The sequence below is a fragment of the Equus przewalskii genome, chromosome 16 (genome assembly GCF_037783145.1).
Source record: "Equus przewalskii isolate Varuska chromosome 16, EquPr2, whole genome shotgun sequence".
NCBI classification, from domain to species: Eukaryota; Metazoa; Chordata; class Mammalia; order Perissodactyla; family Equidae; genus Equus; species Equus przewalskii.
Window position 1 is genome coordinate 79,607,574 of NC_091846.1, and position 22,339 is coordinate 79,629,912.

Genomic DNA, 22,339 nt, shown 5'->3' on the forward strand with positions numbered 1-22,339 from the left:
GCTGCAGTGGGGTGGTGGGGAAGGGGGCAGGGGACAGGCCTTAGCTTTCAAAGGGGGCAGACTGCTGGTGACTTAGAGGAACAGGGCGACCCGCACCCCGACTTGCTCCAAATCGAGGGGTTTCTGGGGGGATGGACTTTCCATGCTAACCCGGGAAAGTCCTGGGGTGCCAGGACGAGCTGGCCACCCAGGGTCCAGAGTTCCGACCTCGGCACCTTCACACCACAGCACGGTGGCCCTGGACGAAGTCTGGCCGACTTGAAGGCAATGTCGCCAACTGCAGTTCCCTCCTCCACACGCCCTGTTGGGCCACCCCGCCGACGGTGGGGTCGGGGGTGGGGGTGCAGCTGGCAACCTCCAGTCGTCACCTATCCATCAAGACTCACACCACGAGCCTGGAAGGGGCCGCCCCAAACCCTGCTGGCGTTGGGGGTATTTATAGTGCTAAGTGCCGCTTGGAATGTGCGTCAGCCGGGTGCAAACCCTGACACAGCTTCTCCGCTGACTTCCCTGCGCTGTCTGACCAGGGCCCCAGGCTTCCGTGTGACGGTTTAGTTTCACGGGTTAAATAATTTATGGCGCAGGCCAGGAGCTTAGGAAGTTACATTTGCAAATGTCAGTGTGTCTAGTTTTTCAGTTTGTAGTTTTTTAACTTTGGTTTAAAGTTAAAAGGGACAAGCTTTCAGGCTTTCTTCTCCTCTCAGTTAATGGTTTTTTTCAGGTGGCTTGACGGAAATTACGTGGAGCTGGTTGCCTCAAATAAAGTGGAAATTTGATACTTGCGTCCGTATTAGAAAGAAAAAAGAGAGAGAGGGAGGGAGGGAGCATAGAGCAGAAATACAGACATATTGGGACCCTACATGGACTACAGTCTCTAGTCTGAGACAATACATTTTACACCTGGAAATAAGAGAGACTATGATATGGTATTTGCCGGATATTTTGGTCTAACGGTGACTACACACACGTGTGACAGGGATAAGAGAAAACATGTTGACGTGCTCACACTTTCTGTCTCCCTTCTCGTCCCTGGCCACCCCACCCCCCACCCTGTCCCGGAGCCCCTGCCCGGTCATGGACCTTCTCAGCAGGCTCTGAGACCCGCAGAGGAAAACGGGAGCAGGCAGGGATGCCAGGACAGCATCCTCAGCCCTCCAGGCCAACCCGCAACTCCAACGCCACCGTCACTATCCTCAAACGAAACTCACGCGGGGTCTGACCTCCCTCCCTCACAACTGTTGAAAAATCTATGTAGTGCCCCAATTAGCACTCAGCAAGATATAAAGGAGAAACCAAGAGTAATTTGTCACAAAATGACACATGTTTAAGTCGGTAAGTTCTCAGGCACGATCGTGGTAGAGAACATGATAGAGTAGTCAGACGCTCTCTTAGATTAATGTATTTGTTTTGAGTTTTAAGAAGGAAGTTCAGAGGTGATACTGTGCAAGAAGTAGAGAAAAATAGCAAAACCGGGGTCCAGGCAGACGCGGGAGCTTGAAGAGCCAGCGCACAGTTTGTATTAAAACCCCACACGAATACTTCAGGTTTGTCCGTAAAGTGAATTAGGTTCTAGACTCGGATGATTAGAAGGAGGCCCTTCACTGTATGAACATCATTAAAGACCCCTGATGTGTGACGACATGAAAGACGCCTAAATGACACCCAGCATCACTGGCTGCCTCAGTCACCAGGACAACCAAAAACACCCCACGAAGTTCCAAGACACACCCAGGGACACCACTGCCTCCATGGAGAAGACTCGCCTCCCCAGGTGAGGACGTCCAGGTAAGAGGAGGTTGGGACACTGGCAAGGAGGCCGGGGCCGGGCGGCTTGGGTGTCGTTTTGGTGGCGAGCGCCGACTTAGGACGGAGAAAGATGCCCAGAGAGCAGTGAGAGGCACAGAGGAAGGGAATGTAAGAACTGTAGAGTTGTGATGGATTCTTCGGGAAGTGCCCATGAAGTCCAGATTGCTGTTAACGACCTTCACCTCTTGACCATGTTCCCCTGGATGGACGCTGCACAGCCCACAGCACACGGGGCCTGCATGGTCAGCCACCCACCGAAAGGGGGAAATGAATACGTGTCTGTTGATTTCAATTTCCGCATCTGTAGAAGGCATCGCCAACCACAGAGCCCCCTCCCTTGCATCCCTCACTTCTTTCTCCTCAACTGAAAAAGGCTGTGGGAAAAATCAGTTGGTTAAGGTTAACAAAAAGTGCCATGAAAAGGAGTCTCTGCACTTCATTCCCCTAAGAAGCAACTTGGACTTTGTTCCTCAAAGTGCCATCCGTGCCAGGAGCAACAGCAGCCAGAACGTTCTGGGACTGCAGAATCTCAGGCCCACCCACACCCATGGAATCCGAAGCTGTGATTTCACAGGATCCTAGGGGACCCTTTGCAGTGGATACTCACGCGGCAGCACCTCCTTTCCTGGGGCTCACCGAGAAGTTCCTTTCTTCCTGCTGCCAATGGAAGGAACCTTGATGATCCCTGTTGGAAATGCTTTGTTAGTTAAGAAAATAGAGCTCCTTATCTTGTCCCAGATTTTGTACTGTCCCTCATAACAGAAGTAAACGATGTTCTGTGCTGAGTGGAGTGACCAGTGTGTCTCTTAGGAGCAAAGTTAGTCCCTATCCTTTCCCCATGCAGTCATCTTTGCTTGTGTGGGTACACTGCCTCTAGCAACTTACCTAAGTATTTGTTCTGAAAACATATTCTTATTCTTTTTTTTTATTAAGATTATGATAGTTAACAACCTTGTGAAATTACAGTTGTACATTATTGGTAGTCATGTTGTAGGTACACCTCTTCACCCTTTGTGCCCTCCCCCCACCACCCCCTTTCCCCTGGTAACCACCGATCAGTTCTCCTTGTCTATATGAAAACATATTCTTCTGAAGAAGAATTTTCGTAAATAAAAATTTCTCCGTCTTGTTATTTGTGACTCAGAATAGCAGAGCTATGAAATTGTTAATATATACTTTGATCAGTTCATATATGACTCAAATTTTTAGAATGTATGTTTCTAAATAAACAAGCTTATAGAAAAGATGGAGACTTAAGCTACAAGAGTTGGGCTCCACTGGCTTCTGCTCCTTTCCATGTCCGTGCCCACCCATACTGCCATCGCTCCTCATCTCCTTCTCTTCTATTCATGGCTTCTTTTTCCTCTTCCACGTCCTCTTCCACGGCTTCTGTCTGCTATGGACGCAAGTAGAGCACTGATAGCTTCAGACTCTCACGTGAAGTGAAGTCCAGGACGGTGCTGCGGAAACGGTGGGGAGCTCCACAAATGCTCATTGTAGTTTTCAGAGCCTCGTGGAAGTACTTCCCCAAGCAGCCTTATTGCCAGCCTAATTCAACTCTAAAGTCAAGAACATCAAAGTTGGAAGAAGCCATAAAGGTCCTATAATCAACTCTCCCTCTAGCCTGGCACGGCCTCTGCAACATCCCTGCACAGTTGTCCATCCTGCGCTTGAACGTTTCTGGTGGGAAAGAGCTCAAGACCTGCTGGGTAGCCTATTCCAGTGGGTCTGCTTTGCCTACCAGAAAGTTCTTTCTTATGAGTCAGAATGCGCTCCATATTGAGTTTTGCCAATGACCCTCAAGCAAAACTTATTTCATTTCTTTTTTTGTCCAGTGGCATGGGAACAATGAGGTGAACTTTAAAATAATTCTTTAAAAAAAATTCAACCTCTCTTAGTTTCCTTAAAGCTGGTTCAATGCAATTCTAGACTTGAACACGACAAAATCCCCGTGATAAGCGCCAATAGTGTCTGCGAATCTTGGCAATGTTACAAATGCCGCCTCCACCATAATTTTGTTTGAGGCTGCTATCTGGCCTCTAAAATGGGCATGCTACAGGAAAGTAAATCATTCTGACATCTGATCTGGATCCGTGAGTCCATCCACACCCAGGACATCACTGGAAGCCAAGGTTTCTCAACCTCAGTGCTATCGACATTTCAGACCAGGTGATTCATTGCTGTGGGGCCGTCCTGTGCACCATAGGACATTTAGTAGGCTCCCCGGCCTCTTCCCACGAGACGCCAGTAGCTAACCACCCCCCTGCCCAGGCGTGACCATCGAAAGTATCTGCAGGTATCGCCAAATGTCTTCAGGGGACAGAATAAGCCTCAGTTGAGAGCCACTGGTGTGAGCTATATAATGTCCTCCTTTGGTCTCTGTTTAGTGCATTTAATGATTTTTTTTTTTTTTAAAAGAATACACTATAGAGGAGATTAACTCACCTTCTTTGAGCACGGCCAGCTATTGTTGTATTGAGACTATGAAAACTTTCTCATTATTTCAAGAAAATTGACCAAGGAAAAATGCTTATTTTCTTCCTTTATTCTAATTAAGATTGCCTGTTGTTTTGTGCACGAGTTTAGGTAACATTTGTTTAGCTATTAGTGTATTGGTTTAGTTATTCTTTATGATTTTCTCAACCAACAAACGAACACCTTTGAAGCAATAACAACACATACGCCTTTTTGAAGCTTAAGGTTACGGGACACCCCAAATCAGGTTTGAGCAATACCATCATAACAAGGATTTAAACGTGATTTTTGGTTCTTTAAGAAACTATTAGGACAATTTATCATAGCCAGTCAGGCAGTCGATATAAACAAAACTTACCGGAGAAAAATTATCACTAGCTTATGTAATACAAGTTTAATTGATTTATTTTTATGATTAAAAAACTAATGGATAATTTGTCTGAGTTAAATATTTACAGCTCCAATTTAAAATTTGATCTCTACCTTTTGTACTCTAAAATTAAGCAGATATATTTACTTAATGTTGTCTCAGATTATACCAGGAACACCGCCACATGCTAGCTAGTAAAGTATGTGATGTTTAGTGTTCTGCATTTTCCTAATTTTATTAGTATTTTTACATTTTAAACTTAATTTGTACCTATACATCTTTTCAGTTTATTCAAAAATACCTTAATACTAATTTAACTTATAAATTAAGTAGAGAGTTTAAATATGCAATGTTTGGGCTACAGTATTTCCACATTAAAGGAGAAGTTAGTGAAACAATATTTATAAAATGCATTTCACATGCAAGGCATCTTTTACAGCTGCCTTATTTTTATGTATTATCCTATTTTACAGGAAGGAAGCTGAGGCTCAAAGAACTTAAATAATTGGCCCCCCAAACCCACAGACAACATCTACAACAAGACCACATGACAAGGTTTTTCTATAACCCTCGAAATGTGAGTAGGTGAGAATACATTAGCAACAACTAGAAAACACACATAGTATTGTTATCTGTGTTTCAAACCATGGAGGGAAGGCAGTGGGATACCTGATGGCCTTGAGACCAGTCCTAAAGTGGCCGTGGGTCCTAATAACCAAGAGGCACAGCAAGACAAACAGAGCAGAAGCCCAAACTGCGATGGGGTCTATGGATTCCAGTTTTCAGGCGGCTGCAATGTGACCACAGCAAAAACTTGAAGGAGCAGGTGTGAATCCTATGAACTGTCGAGAAGTGCCCTTCCAGAGCAAATCTCTGCTCTGGGGAAGATGCTGAGAGCAGAGCTCAGACTGAGCAGGTTGGAGACACCGAGGGCAAAGGAAAGAAGGTCCTGATGAGAGAAAGAAAGACGAATGCAGGCAGCTGCTCTCAGGAATTATGAAGCCACCTTGCCTTCACACTTTGTGAAAATAAGAAGTCAATAGAAAGTGGATCTCTATGCCAACAAATTAGATAGCTTAGCTGAAATGGACAAATTCCTAGAAAAACAGAAACTACTGAAAATGACTCCAGAAGTAGTAGAAAATCTGAAAAGATTTATAACAACTAAAAAGGTTTAATTAGTAATTTAAACTTTTTCTACAAAGAAAAGCCCAGGCTCAGATGGCTTTACTGGTGAATTCTACCAAACTTTTAAGGAAGAATTAACACCAAGCATTCACAAACTCTTCCCCCTGCCCCCCCTCAAAAAAAGAAGAGGAGAGACACTTCCTAACTCATCCTATGAGGAAATATTACCCTGACACTAAAACTGCTAAGACTGCGATCACAGGAAAAGAAAACTACAGACTAATGACCTTCAAGAATATAAATGCAAGAAACCTCAACAAAATACTAGCAAACCAAATTCAGCAACATATACAAACGATTAGACACCATGACCAAGTGAGATTTACCCCCAGAAGGCAAGGATGGTTGAACATGCAAAAATCAATCAGTGGAATACATCACTTTAGTAGAATAAAAGACAAAACCCTACAGTCATCTCAATAGACACAGAAAAACTATTTGACAAAATCCAACACATTTTCATGAAAAAAAAAAAAAACCACTCAACAAACTAGGGATAAAATGGAACGTCTTCAACCTGATAAAGGTGTCTGTGAAAACTCACGGCTGTACCTGCTGGTAAAAGTCTGAATGCTCTCCCTCTAAGATCAGGAACAGATGAAGGTGTCCACTCTCACCACTTCTGTTCAACATGTAGCAGAGGTTCTAGCAATTAGCCCCCACCCAAAAAAGAAAGGAAAGGTATCCACACTGAAAAGGAAGAAGCAAGATTACCTCTATGCTTGAAATTTCTTAAGAATAATCTGTACCACGGTGGGGTGGGTGCAGGCATGAACCGAAGAAGACTGAACATGAATTGATAATTACTGAAGCTGGCTGATGGGTATGTTTTTTCTCTAATTTCATATATGTTTAAAATTTTGTATAATAAAGATTTTTTTAAAAAAATTTTAACTGTCATTAACATTGGAAGAGATATTTTTTAAAAAAGCAATAACTTCCCAGAAATTTCAGATATTTATAAATAAAAGAGAGAAAAAGGAAATTTGAAAAGGTCTCCTTTTTCTTGTTCCTTTTGAAGCAACTTAGCCTCAAGTGAGCTTCGTAGTTAGTTTCATCATTAGTTTCATCGTCTAAAGCTATTAGACAATTTACACAAATCTACTACTTCTCCTTTACTCCGAGTCTGCCACAAGATATCTGTGAAATATTTGTCATTTTGTTTTATTAATCAAGAAGAGCCCCATAGTTCAAATCTACAACAAACGCATTTGTATGTCTATTTCTACTTTTTTCCACATCATTTTTCCTTATGAAATATGAGTGATTCATAAATCCGCTCTCCCTCCTTTTTACCTGATTAAGCTGTAATTAACTGCATTACTCTTTAGGATCTCGGCTCGCATGTCACTGTCCTCAGGGTGACACGGGGCTGGGTTGACATGGGGACTCTGTCGCCTTCCTTTCAAGTCTTTAACCCAGGCTTTTGCGTACGTTAGTTTTGAAGATTAGGTGATTGTGGTTTACCTCCCCGAGTGGACTGCAGGCTTGATGAGCACCAGGTCTCCTGACCTCACGCCAGCCCCAGACCGCGGCACGGCGCCGGGAGCTTACAGGTGCTACGTACATAGTGGTTGAGTGAGTAGATGTGAGAATGGATGAATGCACATACAAATTAATGTTGCTATTTAACAACTCCTGGTCAATCATTGCTTTAGACTTTATAAGATAAGAAGTCGAAATTTTACAGTTTTTTCAATAGCTTCTCAGCATCTTTATAAAGTTCATCAAATTTAGATACTCGAATTTATTTCTTTGGTTTATGATCCATCTGCTTATCATCTTTATTCAGTATGCTCTATAGGCTTCATCTTTCTGATCATTTCACAGCTTTATCAAGGTAGAATTCCATTCAAGTAGAGCTATCATTAGTTCCTTTTTTGTATCATTGCATAATTTTTGTACTTATTTATTAAATTGGTCCCTTACAAAAAGAAGCTTATTGGGACACTTAACATAACCCTAAAATAAAAGCATCCTCATTCGTTCTATGTATTTTATTAAATTGGTTTGAATTTAAGAGTTCCGTCTCAGAAATCCTCACTGAAGCTTCACTTCAGTTACAGTAAATTTGTCAGTAAACTCACCAGAAAACAGAAAAACTTGTACTGTCATCATGTGAGCAAGCACCAGAAGATTAGAAATGGTTCATGATTAATGCATGTAGTTCTTAACATATCTAGCCATCTGTGCTTTATGTGGGCTTCCACTTTGTTAATAATGCATTGGTATTTGTTTGTATCCCAAATAAGTTGGATGACAGGAAAAGACATCAGAATTATAACCCATTTCATGCAGCCTCAGTTGCATGCTGGCTGTGGATGACCCCTCCCCTCCCCTGTCCCTCCCTCCTTTCCTCTCCTCTTCCCTCCCACCCCATCCCACCCCATGCCATCGCATTCCATTCCGTTCTTTGGTCATGTCGCCAATCTTTTGTTTTTCAAAGTACCCATTTCACCATTTTATTTATTTATTACCTTAAGATCAGATTTAGTCATTTACAATCCCTTAATTTGCTTGTTCTGTTCTGGCTGCAAGTACTCTATTCAGAGCTGACACTCTGTACACCCTGGCCCATCTGATGGGGTGATTATAGCTGCTGTCCTTGCTGATGCCATTCTGGTTGTTAAATATTTTGAATTTCTCTCCTGCTATCTTAACTGGCAAGCGTTGCCCCTAAATGTAATCTTATTAGATTAAGTCCCACCTTCTCAAGGTCAAATGGGAAAGTTATAAGACCGAGTCCAAGCCACCCTGTGTTGTGAGGAGGAGTGGAAACTATCGCCCGGCGGCTTTGAGAGATGACCTGTGTGTGGAGAGGACCAGTGGGGTGGGAAGGAGGTGGGGTGGGATGACTCGGCTTCAGTCAACTCCCTGCTGGATGAATAAACACACGTGCAGGTGGGAATGGTCAGAATCCAGAGCCGTCTCTGAAAGAAGGTATGAGTGCAGAGAGCACTGTCACGTGGGCAGCATTGTCCAAGGCCACCCTGGTAAGGCTTCGTGGTCCATGGGCAGGTGCGATCTTGCGGTTGGGGAAGTACCTGTGGTCACAGGTCCCCACCACGGCACGCGTTCCCTCTGTGTTTGGTGCTCTGAGGGGAACAGAAACGAAGAAGAGCCTCTTATGTGAGGGACCTTACCACTCAGTTTGGAAAGCCCAAATAATATATGAAATAACGTTGTCCACAGTCAAGCAGCATAGGATGAAATAATAGCAAACACACTGGCACAGCTTCAGGAGCTGTACCTAAGTTAATTTGTGAATGCTGTGATAATCCATCAGGCAGGGATTGTCATCATCCCCCACGTGACAGACCAGTCCCAGAGAACGTGTGCAGCCTTCCAAGCTCTCGAAGTTAGTGAGTAACAGACCCAGGGTTGGAACCCAACAGTCCAGCTCCGGATTCACTGTTCACCCTCTGAAAGCTGTAGATGTTTCACCGAGAGACACTCAGTGACGGCCAGCAGAACTGGGAGGGTGACTCCACCAGGCTCTTGGTGGGAATCGCACTATCTTACCAGAAAAAGGGAATTCCCTGGAAGGACACAGGGATCACAGAACTGGAGGAGGCTTTAAGGCCAGGCTTGGAAAACAGGCTCAGAAAATTACCATGCAGGCTGGGAGCAGGACCGTGGGTGGGCACCCCACCGGCAGCCTGGGCTGGGCGCTTCTGCTGTGGAGTCCCATCTGCACACACTCCCTTTGCCTTTGGGTCGCTTGTTCAAGGACAGAAGTCAGGAGTGACGGTCGAACACCACCCAGAGGGGTACCAGAGAGCAGAGAAGAAGTTCCCTCTCCGTCATCACCTATGGGGGGACCCCATTAAGCTCCGTCCGCTGTAGCTCGTGCCTGCCCACACCAGGCCGTGGAGGGAGAGAAGTAAAGAGCAACCTCTTCCCCCACAGAGTGCTGGGAGCTCTCCTTCACCCAGGACCCCGCACAGTGAGATGCTCCAAGAGGGAAAGGAGGGCTGGTAGGAAGCAGGCGGTGCTCACTATAAATGCCACATGGCCCTAAACCGGCCAACGTGCCCTCAGCGGGCTCTCTAAGGAGCCTCTGAGCCGAGCCTGGGAAGGTAGGGGGAAGCGCGACAGACAGAAGGAGCAGGGGGTGTGGAAGACACCAGGAGACCCTGCCAGCAGGTCCTTCGTTGCGGCCCAAATGTGTGCAGGTGCCACTGCTGCGAAGAGGGCAGCGACGTCCTTCACTGAAGGAACTCCCAGAAGCAGCACGAGAGGGGCATGCAACCCAATGGTTCTGACTGAGCATAACACACAACCACAAACTCAGGTGCTAGAAACAACACAGACTTGTTATCTCACAGTTTCCAGGGTCAGGAAGCGTCGCAGGGGCGTCCTCCACTGAGGGTCTTATGAGGCTGACATCAAGTGGCTGGCTGGGGCTGTGTTCCCATCTGAGGTTCCAGGCTGCCTTCTGAGCTCACTGGTTGTTGCCAGAATTCAGTTCCTTGCAGCTGAGGGACTGAGGTCCCTGTGTCTTGCTGTTCTCAGTTGTTGGGGCCGCCTGCCCTGTGGCCCTCCGCACAACATGGACGTTTGCTCCTTCAAGGCCACAGGACCACACCTCTGCTGCTTTGAATCTCTCTGGCTTCTCTTGTGTTTCATCCAGGCCCAGGAAAGTCTCCTTTTGACTAACTCAAAGCCAACTGATAAGGGACCTTAATTACATCTGCCAAATTCTTTCCCACCGGAGTGGAAGGATTATCCAGAGTACAGCACGGGATTGGGGGTGGTGGGAGTCTTGGGATCCATCTTAGGATTCTTCTCCCAGAAATACCAGAGAAAGCAGCCAATACCTAATGGAGGGGAGCACTCCAGCATGAGCTTAAAGGCCAAACGAGGCCTGCCCAGCACACAGGAGGAAGAGGAATGTTCCAGGGGATGAAAGAGCAATGTCGGAGAAATGGAGAAAATCTAGTGAAAGGCCGGGATCAGGCTGATTACGAGAAGCTGTGAAAACCAGATCTCCATCTGGTTTCCAACCAAAAACCAGTTTAGGTTTCATTCAATAAAAAACAATCAGATCTAATTAATATTTAATTGTTAACATAGTGACCATAAATTGGGTAACAGATCAGATTCTTTATAGTAAAATTCACAAAAGTAAAATTATTCCATAATAGCATTGTAACAAATAACAGGGTTTAAAAATAGGCCCTAAGCAGCCACTTAGCGCCCCGCTGGAGCAGAGAGCGCAGAGCTCTTAGTGTCCCCCCACCTGTCATTAGGACGTCTGGGCCGATCGATTCCTGTGCAGCAGATATCAGGACAAACAAAGGGAGCCTCCTGTCCCTCCAGACATTGCGGACGACGTTGAGTGCGGCCCTTTCACCCCATGCCCCAGCTCTCCAGGGCGCCTTGGGCACAGGCATTGACACGTGGATTGGGGTGGGGATGGGGAGAGAGGGCGGTGGGAAACCAGGAGGAAGAGGGTAGAGAGAGACACTCCACTTCTGTCACTGTGAGTTCAGGAAACCTCAGAGGGGCTGAGCTCTCTCCATCGCGGACCAGCGGTTCGAAGCTTCATCTGGCTCTTGTCTGTCGTCGTGTAGTTTCTGAATCCTCGAGAATAAAAACAACAAGAAGTTAAGTTTTTTTATTTTTCCATTCTTAATTTACATGGAATTCTGAACAGTGGGAAATCAGAGCCTAAACAGGTGGCAAAGAAGCTTGTTCAGCACCCCTGCCGACTCGAGAGCAGACCCCAAATCTCCTGTCACATTTGAAATAGTAGAAGACGGGATCTCTGGTAAGGGTGCCCCAGAGACTGCGTGTGCCCTAGCAGGTAACACAGTGTCCTCACCACAATCTCAGACAACCTGAACGTTCCTCCTCCATGGTTTTAACTTTCCTGCTTAGCAAACGTTCCCCCGAAGAGGTGGAAAAAAATTGGTGTTTGTAAAGGGCTTTGAAGACGGAAACTAATGCAAGTGCTAAGTTCTTATTATTAATAACATTCAAATTGGGTATGTGGAATTTGTGGCTGCACTTGATGACATTTTAATTAAGTTTCTAATTTTACCAGTCAGGGGCAAAAAGAATTTATTTTTATCTTCAGAGTCTGAAGTCACGTCCAGGTTCCCAGACTGCAACAGGGTTTGCTGGGGATGCTAGAGGCCTGGCTGGAGACGTTTGCACGATGGCTCATTTTCTGAAGGTTTCCGAGCAAGATGGCAAAAAACACCCCAGCACAGACTCTTCAGGCTTTTCGTAAGCGATGTCTCACCAGCAGGAGCACCGTGACCTTAGCACCGCCTGCCATGTTAGCCCAGACATCCATCATTTCTACCCCAAATTGGTAAACTTCTCTCCATTTATAGTTTAGATTAAAAAATGGGAGACAGTTTTTAGAAAATAATTTATAGTGGAATGTCACTGGTTTAAACAAATACACTTGTTATTTGTAATGAGGTTTTTTAGTTAAAATGAGATTCCCTGAGTAAGAAATCATTTTAAGAATTTTCCACGTGCTGGTCGCAAAATGCCAATACCGATGGGGGACCACGAGCCCATCTCTTGGTAACACCTGCTCATATACCCTTGTACTCTGGGGTTCGCAGGGACACCTTATCAGCCAGTTTGGTGTAAATGTGGCTTGTGGGCTTTGGTTTGGTGTCTAATTGCTCTGCTTTAATGCTGCGATGTGGAAAGATTGAAAACCACGTCACCACCATCTTCTACCTTTAACATTTCTAAGACAAGTATTTCCTACCTATGACTATGGACCCAGCCAAATTATCCCTCCAGTAGAACGTCAGAAAAAAGGCGTTTTTTTAAACATTTACATTCCATGTACCTCCTCCCAGGAAGCTACTGGAGAATGTGTTCCACCCAAATAAAGAAATCGGTCAAGAAAGGAGGCATCTCGGGATCCAGGAAATAACGGATCATGAGCGAGGTGGAAGTGATGCCCTAGACGCTGGTGAAGTGAAGCCCGAGGACAAGCACAGACAACAAGCTCAGAAAGTCACTGATGCGGGATGGGGCAGGACATCAGACAGTTACAGGAGGGGCGTCTCCAGGGAAAAAATGGAGCCAACAAACACTGATGGGTTTGCTCCCAATGAGAGGAGCTTACAGCTTTGTTGGAGCTGGCTGTGAATTGGTGGTGAATATATAGAAAACCAAGAAAATTAAAAAGGACCCAACGGTTACTTTCAAGAAACAAAGTTGTCCGAGAAAGGAAATGTGTCAAAACACACAGCACAGCCCAGAGGTGGCATGGAGCGCGTGCACCAGTACTCGATCCTAATAAGATGATAGTGCTAATACATGGATACTGTCAACGAAGACTCGTGCTAACTCTGTGGGGATCGTAGCGGTGAGGGAGGCGTGTGTAGGAGTCGAAAAAAGGTGAATACTTCATCTTCTCCACTAAGTCGTCGATTGATGATGTCTAAAATTGTAAGAATTACATTATAAGCACATTATTCAGAAACATGGGAGCAAGAAAGGAGGAAGAAGGAAAGAGCTGGAGCTGGTCACCTCTGCAGAAAAGGTTTGGGAGCCGAGGGGAGGTTGCGGTGTCACTGTTGACGCACCTCTGCAGGAGTCCACAGAAGAAAAGCAAGCACTCTTTGCCTTTCTTCCACTCCCAATTGGAATGCTGCTTCCGATCCATGCCAACGGCATCCCCACCGAAGACTGGTCTAACGCAGCCGCCTCAGATGGTCTGTTTGGGAGCTGAGCCGAGGGTCGAGGACACTCCCGGACAGCCCTGAGCCTCGCTGCCTTCTGGGACCTTGTTAGGATTCGCTGACCAGAGGTGTCTTGGTTTTGTTCAGGGCAGTGGCTCGTGGCCAGGGGTCAGCCTTCCAAAGATGCACACGCCTGAGCTTCTTCCACGCAGGTCCGCAGTGAGGTCCACCGTGGTAGACACTCTGAGGAGGGCATGCCCAGTCAGCCAGGTGAAGCGACAGCATAAAGTCACAGGAGGAGTGACCCAGTGCGACAGTGGTGGTAAACGGGGCATGTGTTAAGGCTGTGAGGCAGGGCAGGGCAGGGCTCCGAGTTACAGAAACCTCTGCTACAGAAACCTCTGGAGCCTCACAGGGGAGGAGGGTCACGTAGGGTCCCCGTACTGGACACAGTGAGCAGGAGAACAAGAATCCGCTGGAGGGGACAGGTAGAGAGCAAAGAGAGTGAACACTCGCTGAGCATCTAGTGTGTGTCAAATTATACAAATGATGACATTTAGCACGTCCTTTCTGGTCCTTGATGCACCTGACCACCTCCCCTAAGCTGGGGAGCCAACCACGTGGCACACTTCGTGTCTCTGACCTTCAGAAGCACTGGCACTGGCCCAGCTTCGCTGTTTGGTGTATGAGGAAGCTGGACCCGGGGTGGGCCTCTCCCATGATGGGCCAGCACCCAAGCCCCCTCGCTCCTTCATCCTGGGGCCTTCTCCACCCCAGCCCTGCCTAGCAGCATCTCCCAGGACTGCGGGCGAACTCTCTCCATCTGCCCAAACTGAACCCCTGCACCCACTAACACTAACTACACCCCACGCCCCACATCTGGGTAACTACCTTTCTATCTGCCTCTATGACTGGGACACTTCCAGGTCCCTCGTATCAATGGAATTACACGGTATCTGTCCTTTTGTGTCTAACTTATTTCACTTAGCACAGTGTTTTCAAAAACATTAAATTTTTTGGCTCTTTGATTAGAATTAAATCATTGCTAGTTAAAACTGATAAAATATTCTTGTAAATTATGATATATAAATTTTATATGTGTATATATATATATATTTTGCTGAGGAAGATTAGCCCTGAGCTAACATCTGTGTCCATCTTCCTCTTTTTTCTTTATATGTGGGTCACTGCCACAGCATGGCTGATGACTAGCATAGGTCTGAGCCTGGGATCCAAACCTGCGAACCTGGGCCGCCAAAGCAGAGTGCGCCGAACTTAACAACTCTGCCACAGGGCAGCCCCAATAGATGATACTTTAAGGGAAACCATTTTATCTTCCTGTTTACAAAAACAAAGGGACAAGAGAAAGCATTTTTCTAAGACGCGTCCACAAACAGAACACGCAGTAACATGACGTTCTGTGATGTCACAGGGACTTCGTGGAACAGAGGCACAAGTTACCTCGAATAACACTGCATTTCTCGTTACTGCTCAACCCCTCCTTCAGACACCCTACGGTTTTCTTTACTGTGTTGGAGAGGAACAATATTTTAAAGTTTCCGTTCAAATAAATGAGAACAACAAATTCCTTTCATGACTTTATCGGTAATTTTAAGCGCCACAGAACTTAGCTTTTTTTTCCTGAAAGATAACTGGAATTAAAGTAATCAATCTCTTTAGAGAAAAAAAAGAAGAAGAAAAAAAAAGACAAAGGGGACAGAAGTGTAAAAAATAAATGAGGAAAGAGAAAAGAACTCTTAGCATATTTTCCTTTCATGTATTCTCACCGAAAAATAACTCAGAGAAAACGAGGAGCTGAGAAGGAGAACGTGCCCCTATCAGGCTCCTTTGGGACAAGCATGGTCCCCACTGGGAGGGGGAATGGGGCCCCTCTGTGTGAGCGCAGTGATTGCCATCATTCTGGGACTCGCTCCTGACCGTCTGCACTCCTGAGGGAAGAACCTTCCAGGGAACAGGGCTCAGCATGACAGAGGAGACGAAAGTCTCGAAGAAGGCATGGCCTCTGAGGATGGCTATTAAAATGGCAAATAGAGACCTGCCAAGGGAACCCATGCGTGACCAGGAGTCCCGGGCATGGTGGAAGTGTCACGGTTGGGCTCACACCAACATCGTCTGGAAGACTAAATCTTGCTAATTCTTTGAGATTGGCAAAAACTCATACGATTCACACGTTCTGGATTAAGAATGATAACAAGATGTAACATTCCACTTTTTGATACCAGTGTAGTGACCAAGTTAAACTAGACTTTCAAAAGGAACTCAGCGTCACCGTCCCACAAGGTCCTCCCAGGGGTGGGGAGCCAACGTTTCATCACCACATTCCAGGAGAAATGGACCGGCAGAGCGAGGTGGAGTAAGATGGCTCTGTCACACCCCACGGCATTCCTCAGGGTCACAGGCATCCACTCGGGATCCACTGCTCTGACTACACACTTTTTCTCTCCCCACGTGCGTAAACTTTACCCCTCCCTTTATTCGACTCCAGTAAAGCTCAGTGGTTGAAAGAGCAGTTTCGGCACACGCAATTCGTTCACCATTCACCGAGCACCTCTCAGCCACAAGGGCCCGTGCTATGCCCTGGGGAGTAAAAAGAGATCAATAATTGAGGTCGTCCTCCACAGCTCACACTCCAGAAGGGGCACCGACGTTAGACTAGCTGGTCTTAAACTTGCCACCTCTGGGAGCTTTTAAACCATGCTGACGCTGGGACCCCACACCTGACCAACTGAATCCAGATGTCTGCGCTGGAGGGAGGGGGCCTGGGGAGTCACCAGTTTCCAAAGAAGTCTCCAGAGGTGATTTTGATTGACGACCAGGGCTTAGAAATACTGTTTTGGACAAGTAACTAAGCCGTACTAAGTGGTGCCATTAAGAGTGCCGGGGAGGGAGTGACTAATGATAACTGAGAGGGATGGAGGAAGATGCGGGGGAAGATGACCACAGGTGTGACTACAAAGGATGGGCAGGATTCTGCAAGGCAAACAACAGGTGAGGTAGAAGATGCCAGACAAAAGGGATGAGGGAGGTGACGGTCGCCCACGGGAGGCACAGGAGAGTTTCTGCCACTGAAGAATTCTAGGACGAATGCACGAGAAGACGGCACTGACATAATTCTGGACCTGTGGAAACAGTGAGCCAGAAGAGGTGTGTACAGAATGTTCCAGCAGCTTGGAGGAGCGAGGCTGCTCACCTGGGGAGGCCAAGACCCCTGTGGTATGTGTTTGCTTTCTCTCTCGCCTGGAAAGGAAGCATGTTATTAACTCACACTTCCCCCTCCCTATTTTCAGTAATCAGTGTTGGCTTCAGGTCTGCCATTTGAGGCCTCAGTGACAACAACTGTTTTGAACTGTCTTTATAGGAAGGCCCCACTTTTTTGTGCCCCCCCCCCCATATTTCCCAAAGTCCTTTTCATTAGGAGTCAAAGAATCCAAGATTCCTGGTTTCCGTCCTCATCCCCTCCAAGGCAGAGGGGAGGAACGGAGGGCAGGTCTTGGTGAGTCTGTGCGCGGCTGTGGGTGTGGGTCCAGCCTGAACATCCAGCTGCACGCCCACAGTTTCAGTCTTGGCGTTTGCCTCCTCCCTGCTGCCACCCCCTCATCCATCACACCAGTGTACCGCGGTGAAGCAGCCACACTGTTAGTGGGTCAGGGGTAGGGCCTGAGGCCCTGATGCTGATTAAGATCGGCTGCTTCGCGGGGGAGGGGGCTAGTCAGGGACTCGCACTTACCCCGGAGCTAAGCCAGTCGTCTGATGGCCTTCCAGCATTCAAGCGACTGACTGGCCGGGACTGGGCACAGGCCTTCCTGACCCAATCAGAGGGAAGACTCTAAGAAACGAGGAGACCCTGGAGTTTCCACAGCCATTTCTGTCTGAACTTGCTGAGATACTGCTGGCACAGGCCTTGTTGTTGAAGTCTGCCTACGGTAGGTTATTTCCAGAGATGGCCGCTCACAGGTCCTCCCACCCTTTATGTACAAGGGTCCCTCCGCCAAGAAGTGAAGTCTGTTCTGCCCCCTCCTCTTGAACCTGGGCTGGCCTGGGAACTTGCTCTCCCCAGTAGAGGGTGGCAGAGCGATGTTCCGGGACTTCCCAGCCCAGGCTTTTAGGGCTATACGGTGTCCACTTTGACCTTCTTGGGATCCAGTCGCCACGTAAAGCAGCTGAGTCTAGGCCACTAAATGATGGGAGACTGTGTGGAGAGAGAGGGGCCAGCCTGCTCCCAGCTCTCCACCCGCCCAGCTGAGACCCGAGACATGTGACTGAAGCCATCTGAAACTTCCAGGCCCAGCCGAGCCCCCAAAGAATTCAGATGCACGAACAACCCCAGCCAACGCCAGGTGGAACAGAAGAACTGTCCTGCCAATCACAGAGTCTTCAGAAATGACAACTCGTTGTTGTTTAAGATCCCCAGTTTGTGGTGGTTTATTACACAGAAATAAGCAACTGATTCACAGGGTGAGTTGGACTTTCTGCTACTTTCGTAGAGAGTCTTAACTGGTTTGTTTCCATAGGTTCAAAGTTAAGACACTGTCAGGCACTAACAACAGAAAATCCAACTCACGAAGGATATTTATTATCTCTCATAACAAGAAATTCCAAGTTAGGGCTGTGGCAGGACTGGCTAATGGCCCAGTGGTGCCATCAGGGACCCACACTTTCCCCATCTTTCCACGCCACCTCCCCCAGTGTGAGGATGTTCCTCAGGCTACCTCCTGTCATGGATACAAAAAGACTGCAAAGCACCAGACATCAAATCCAGACACAACATCCAGCAGGAAACGAGGGGCTTTTCCTCTTTATGTCCCTTTTTAAGAGTGAGGAAATGTGTCCCAACAGCAGGATTCATTGGCTTGAGCTTGTTTTGAACCAATCATGGGAAAGAAGAATGGAATTACCAAGATTAGCTTGCATGAACCAGTTTACCCCTCACCACGTAGAGAGTGGAACCTGCACCAAGGTGGGTTTCTGCCAGCGAGGACAGAGGGCACAGGCGCTGTCCTGGAGACCAGCATCTGCTACAATATGAACTTATCATTTGCCATTGAACAAAACAGACACTCTTGAAAGACATGCAGCCTCTATCCTGGTGGGACCCTTGCTGGCCCCCATCCCAATGTGACATCTTTCAAGGTAGAAGGCTAGTCAAAATCGGGCTCTCGCAGTCAGGGTCCTGGCAGGAAGCAGAAGGCACTCCTGGGAGGAGATGTGAAAGCGATTGTGATGGAGGGACCATTTGCTGTAGTGTGGTCATGGTTCGATGGCCCATCAGAGAGTGCTCTTACCCAGGGACCAGCATTAGCCTGAGGTGGACGCCACAGCCAGGCCTTAAAAGGCCTGGGAGCGGGGACTGTAGCTCCTGGAGCCTGACACGAGTTAATGCAATGGACAAGGAAGCCCGACAAGCACTCGTCACAGAGGGACACACATACTGCCAGGTGCAGGGTGAGGCCAGGACCAAGAGGAGGGAAGACCCCCAGCCTCCGGCCTGGGTCTGCAGCCTGCAGCTGGTGCCCGTGTTGGTGAAGATGCACGGAGGACCACCGCTGGCCTCCTGGGCACAGAGCAGGACACAGAAGGCAGGGAGTAGATTCGGGTGGGAAGTGGAGAATCAGTGAGTTGGTTGACCAAAAACTGGAGCGTTTTACTGAGGAAAAGTAGTTTAGAATCTGGGTGGTTTAGACACTATTGCCATTCACTAGTGCTCCTTTCTAGTCATCGTGTCTACTCCAAAAAGTGTCAATTCCACTTCTCGTCCACAACGAGTCAGGGCAACATTCGCAGGCAGTTGCACTCCTCCCAGGGTCAGGGCAGTGCCCCGGGGGCCACCAGAGGTGCTGTCATGCCTCTCCGGTCTCGCAGGTGCTGACCTGTGGCAGCGAGAAGTGGGAAACAAGCACATCATTCACCAGAGCCTGACCGGGGAGCTGGTGAAGAGTATGTTTCGCCGTTGGGAAAACAGAAGCATTCCCCGGGGTTGAACCCGTGGTGTCTGCGTGATGGCACACTCCTGTCTGCTTCGGAGCCAGCAGCACCGAGCGCGTGCCCGGGACCTGGGGGCCGCGAGCCGGGGGCTCCGTCCCCGGGCTTGACCTCCCGGCGGCCGCGGGAGCTGGCCCAGCCCGGCCGGGGCCGGCGGCTGGTGTGACAGGTTCAAGGCCCATTTCGACCCCTCGCCCCCGCCGGATCACAGGTGTCTGCGACTGTCCCCGATCTAGAGCCTGAGGGCCAGGAGGCCAAGCTAGGGAGCGGGCGGGGTTCAGAAAGGAGCAAGGACCCCAGGTCGGGGAGCCTGTGCTCGCCTCGCCCCAGCGCAGAGGACCCCTGGCCGCCCCCCGAGGCACAGCTGCGCCCCACTCCCCTGAGAGCAGCAGGGCCGGCCCCCCACGCCCCGCGCCCCGCCCCGCGCCCTTGGGCCGCCGTCGGGCCTTCTGGGGACACAGAAGTTTGGGGCCCGGCCGCGGGGGCCCAGGACGCCGGCCGAGGCTCCCGCAAGGCGCGCAGCCCCCGGCCCCCCACGCGGGGCGCACAGCCCCCTCCCGGGAGGCACCAGCAACAGGGAGCCGCCCCCGCCCCGCCACGCCCGGGGTCCCTCCTCTCCCGCCCCGGCGGGGGGGCGGGCGCGGGGCGCGGGCGGGGAGCCGGGCGCGGCGGGGCCGGCGCATGCTCGCTGGCGCCGGTGACGTGCGCGCCGGCCCGGGCGGCGGAGGAGGGCTGAGCGAGCGGGCGGGCGGCGAGCAGAGGAGAGGCGAGCAGAGCCGCGCGCAGGAGCGGCGAGCAGAGCGCAGGGCGCAGCAGAGGGGTCGGCGCTCCGGCCCGCAGCCCGCCGCCCGCCGTCCGCCGCCCGCCGCCCGCCGTCCCCTGGGCCGAGCGGCCCCCTCGCCCCGGCCGCCGCGGCCGGGCGGGCATGAGCGCGGAGGGCCCGCGGCCGCCCCCCGCACCGCCCGGCGCGCCCCGGCCGTGAGCGTCCCGGGCGCATGGGCGCGCCGAGCCGGGCGCGGGGGCGCTGAGCGCGGCGGGCGCGGCCGGAGGAGCCATGGACTGCAGCCTCGTGCGGACGCTGGTGCGCAGATACGTGAGTGCCCGCCGGCCGGGGACGGGGCGGGACGGGACGGGGACCGCGCGGGGACGGGGCCGGGGCACCCGACGGCGCCGCCAGCCGGGGCCCCGCGGGCCTGGGGCGCCGCCGCCGGGGGACGAGCGGAGCGCGGGGGCACCCGCCCCGGGGCCGGCGGGGATGGAGCTGTCCGCGCGCGGGGCCGGCCTCGGTGGCGCTGCGCGCGGACCGACCCCGGGACGGTTACTTCTGCAGGAGAGGCGGCGACTTGGCTTATCTGTCTGTCACAGCCCCGGGGGTGAAGGAGTGAAGTTTGGAGTCCCTTCTTCCTGAAAGTGACCAGTCGGATCAGGCGGGGTGGTGGGGGGCCGGGGGCGTCGGTGTGCGTGACCGCGGACCGGGGCTGCGGGCGCCGGGTGTGGAAGGGGGTGTGTGCAGAGAGACCGTCGGAGCGCCGGCCGGCCACCGTCTCCAACGAGAGGCGCCTTGTCCCCGCCGCGCACGGCCGTGGGTCACGGGGCTGCCAGGTGCACGCGCTGAGGTCTCGCACCGGGGAGGGCGGGATGACGGGGCCCTGGTTTTCCCGGTCTGGGGGCTGCCTTATGCGGCCTTCCACGTTTGTGAGTTTTCCTGGAGGAGGAGCCCTTGGGCAAGATGGAAGTGTTCCCCCAGGGGAACCCAAATCGGTGCCTTTCCCTGAACGCGTCCACCCCCCAGAAGACTCGGGAGTCCGGGGAGCTGTCCCCTGGGAGGTCATCCTGCCTTACACTTCGGTGGAGGGAACTCTGATTCTGGTGTGTGTGGGGACCACCGGTTCCGGAACCCCCAGAGTCCCTATTCTAGCCTCAGTGGGAAACGTCAGGTGACACCTTTGTTTCTCTAGGGTAATAAGTTCTGGAAAACCCAATCGCAGTGACAGTAGGCCAGGTATGCACGACAAATGCTGTGTGGGGCAGGGGCCTTCTGTTCTCAGCTGTGTCACCAGGGAGGCCGGGCCCTGCCTCGGTTCCCGGAAAGGGACAGTGGACAAGGGCGGGTGGAGCTAGACTTTACTTAAAAAGTGCTCGCTGTTTTTGGAGTTAATTTCTGTTCTCTTCCAACTCTGACACTCAGTGATAGAAAGGAGGGTTGAATTGTGAGAAGTAACTTGCCATCTGTTTCCATGGGAAAGGAAGAGTGGCCGGCTGGCTTCCCTCTCCCTCCGACCCGCAGGCTCCTGCTCCTGGGTCTGACTTTCCATTTCTTACTCTCATTCTGGGGGCTGGGCAGACGCATGTCCGTATTCGTGCTGTCTTTTACTCCTTTACTTACTCCAGGCCTTCTGCCGTTTTATGTTACATCATTCTATGTAAATGTCAATGTAGTTTACATTTTTAAATTCCCTTTTGCTATGTTATTAGACTTATGAAATCAGATTTGCTCTCAAACCTAAGAGGTAAATATTCTTTAGTGAACTTTCCAGCATATGCCTTATTTGGCAGTGTCCCTGGAATGCAAGTTATAGGATACTATTATTATTTCTGTTTTTCTCATTCTGCATCTTTTTTTTCTCAGTCTGAGCATTTGGCTGCTTCACTATAGTCACAAAGAAAACCGTTTGTTTCTGTGATGTTAAACTCATGTTTATGCTGTTAAACTAATTTGACTTTTTCCAGAAACAGTCATGCTCTGTTTTCTTGTAATTTGGTTATCTTAGTACGTAGGACCAAATTATATTTCCTTTTGCTAGCAGAAAAAAAAAAGAATCTAGGATTGAATGTTTAT

The 22,339-nt window shown here is 49.6% G+C and overlaps 1 protein-coding gene and 1 long non-coding RNA gene across 4 annotated transcripts in view; both read left to right on the forward strand.

Moving 5' to 3' along the window:
* Positions 1–721: 721 nt before the first annotated feature.
* On the forward strand, positions 722–6,355 carry LOC139076545 (uncharacterized). Its single transcript, XR_011528276.1, has 2 exons — positions 722–1,785; positions 5,125–6,355. It is a non-coding gene; the product is annotated as an uncharacterized lncRNA (long non-coding RNA).
* A 14,072-nt stretch (positions 6,356–20,427) lies between these two features.
* The window catches only part of ATP11A (ATPase phospholipid transporting 11A), a 154,791-nt gene continuing 152,879 nt past the window's right edge, over positions 20,428–22,339 (forward strand). The window contains exon 1 of one of the 3 annotated variants that reach the window (XM_070579297.1): positions 20,428–20,593. In XM_070579297.1, coding sequence (XP_070435398.1) covers positions 20,555–20,593 — 39 coding nt within the window. In that variant the 5' untranslated portion in view covers positions 20,428–20,554. The remainder of the gene's footprint in view (positions 20,594–22,339) is intronic. The other 2 variants (XM_070579300.1, XM_070579302.1) reach the window with 2 other exon arrangements.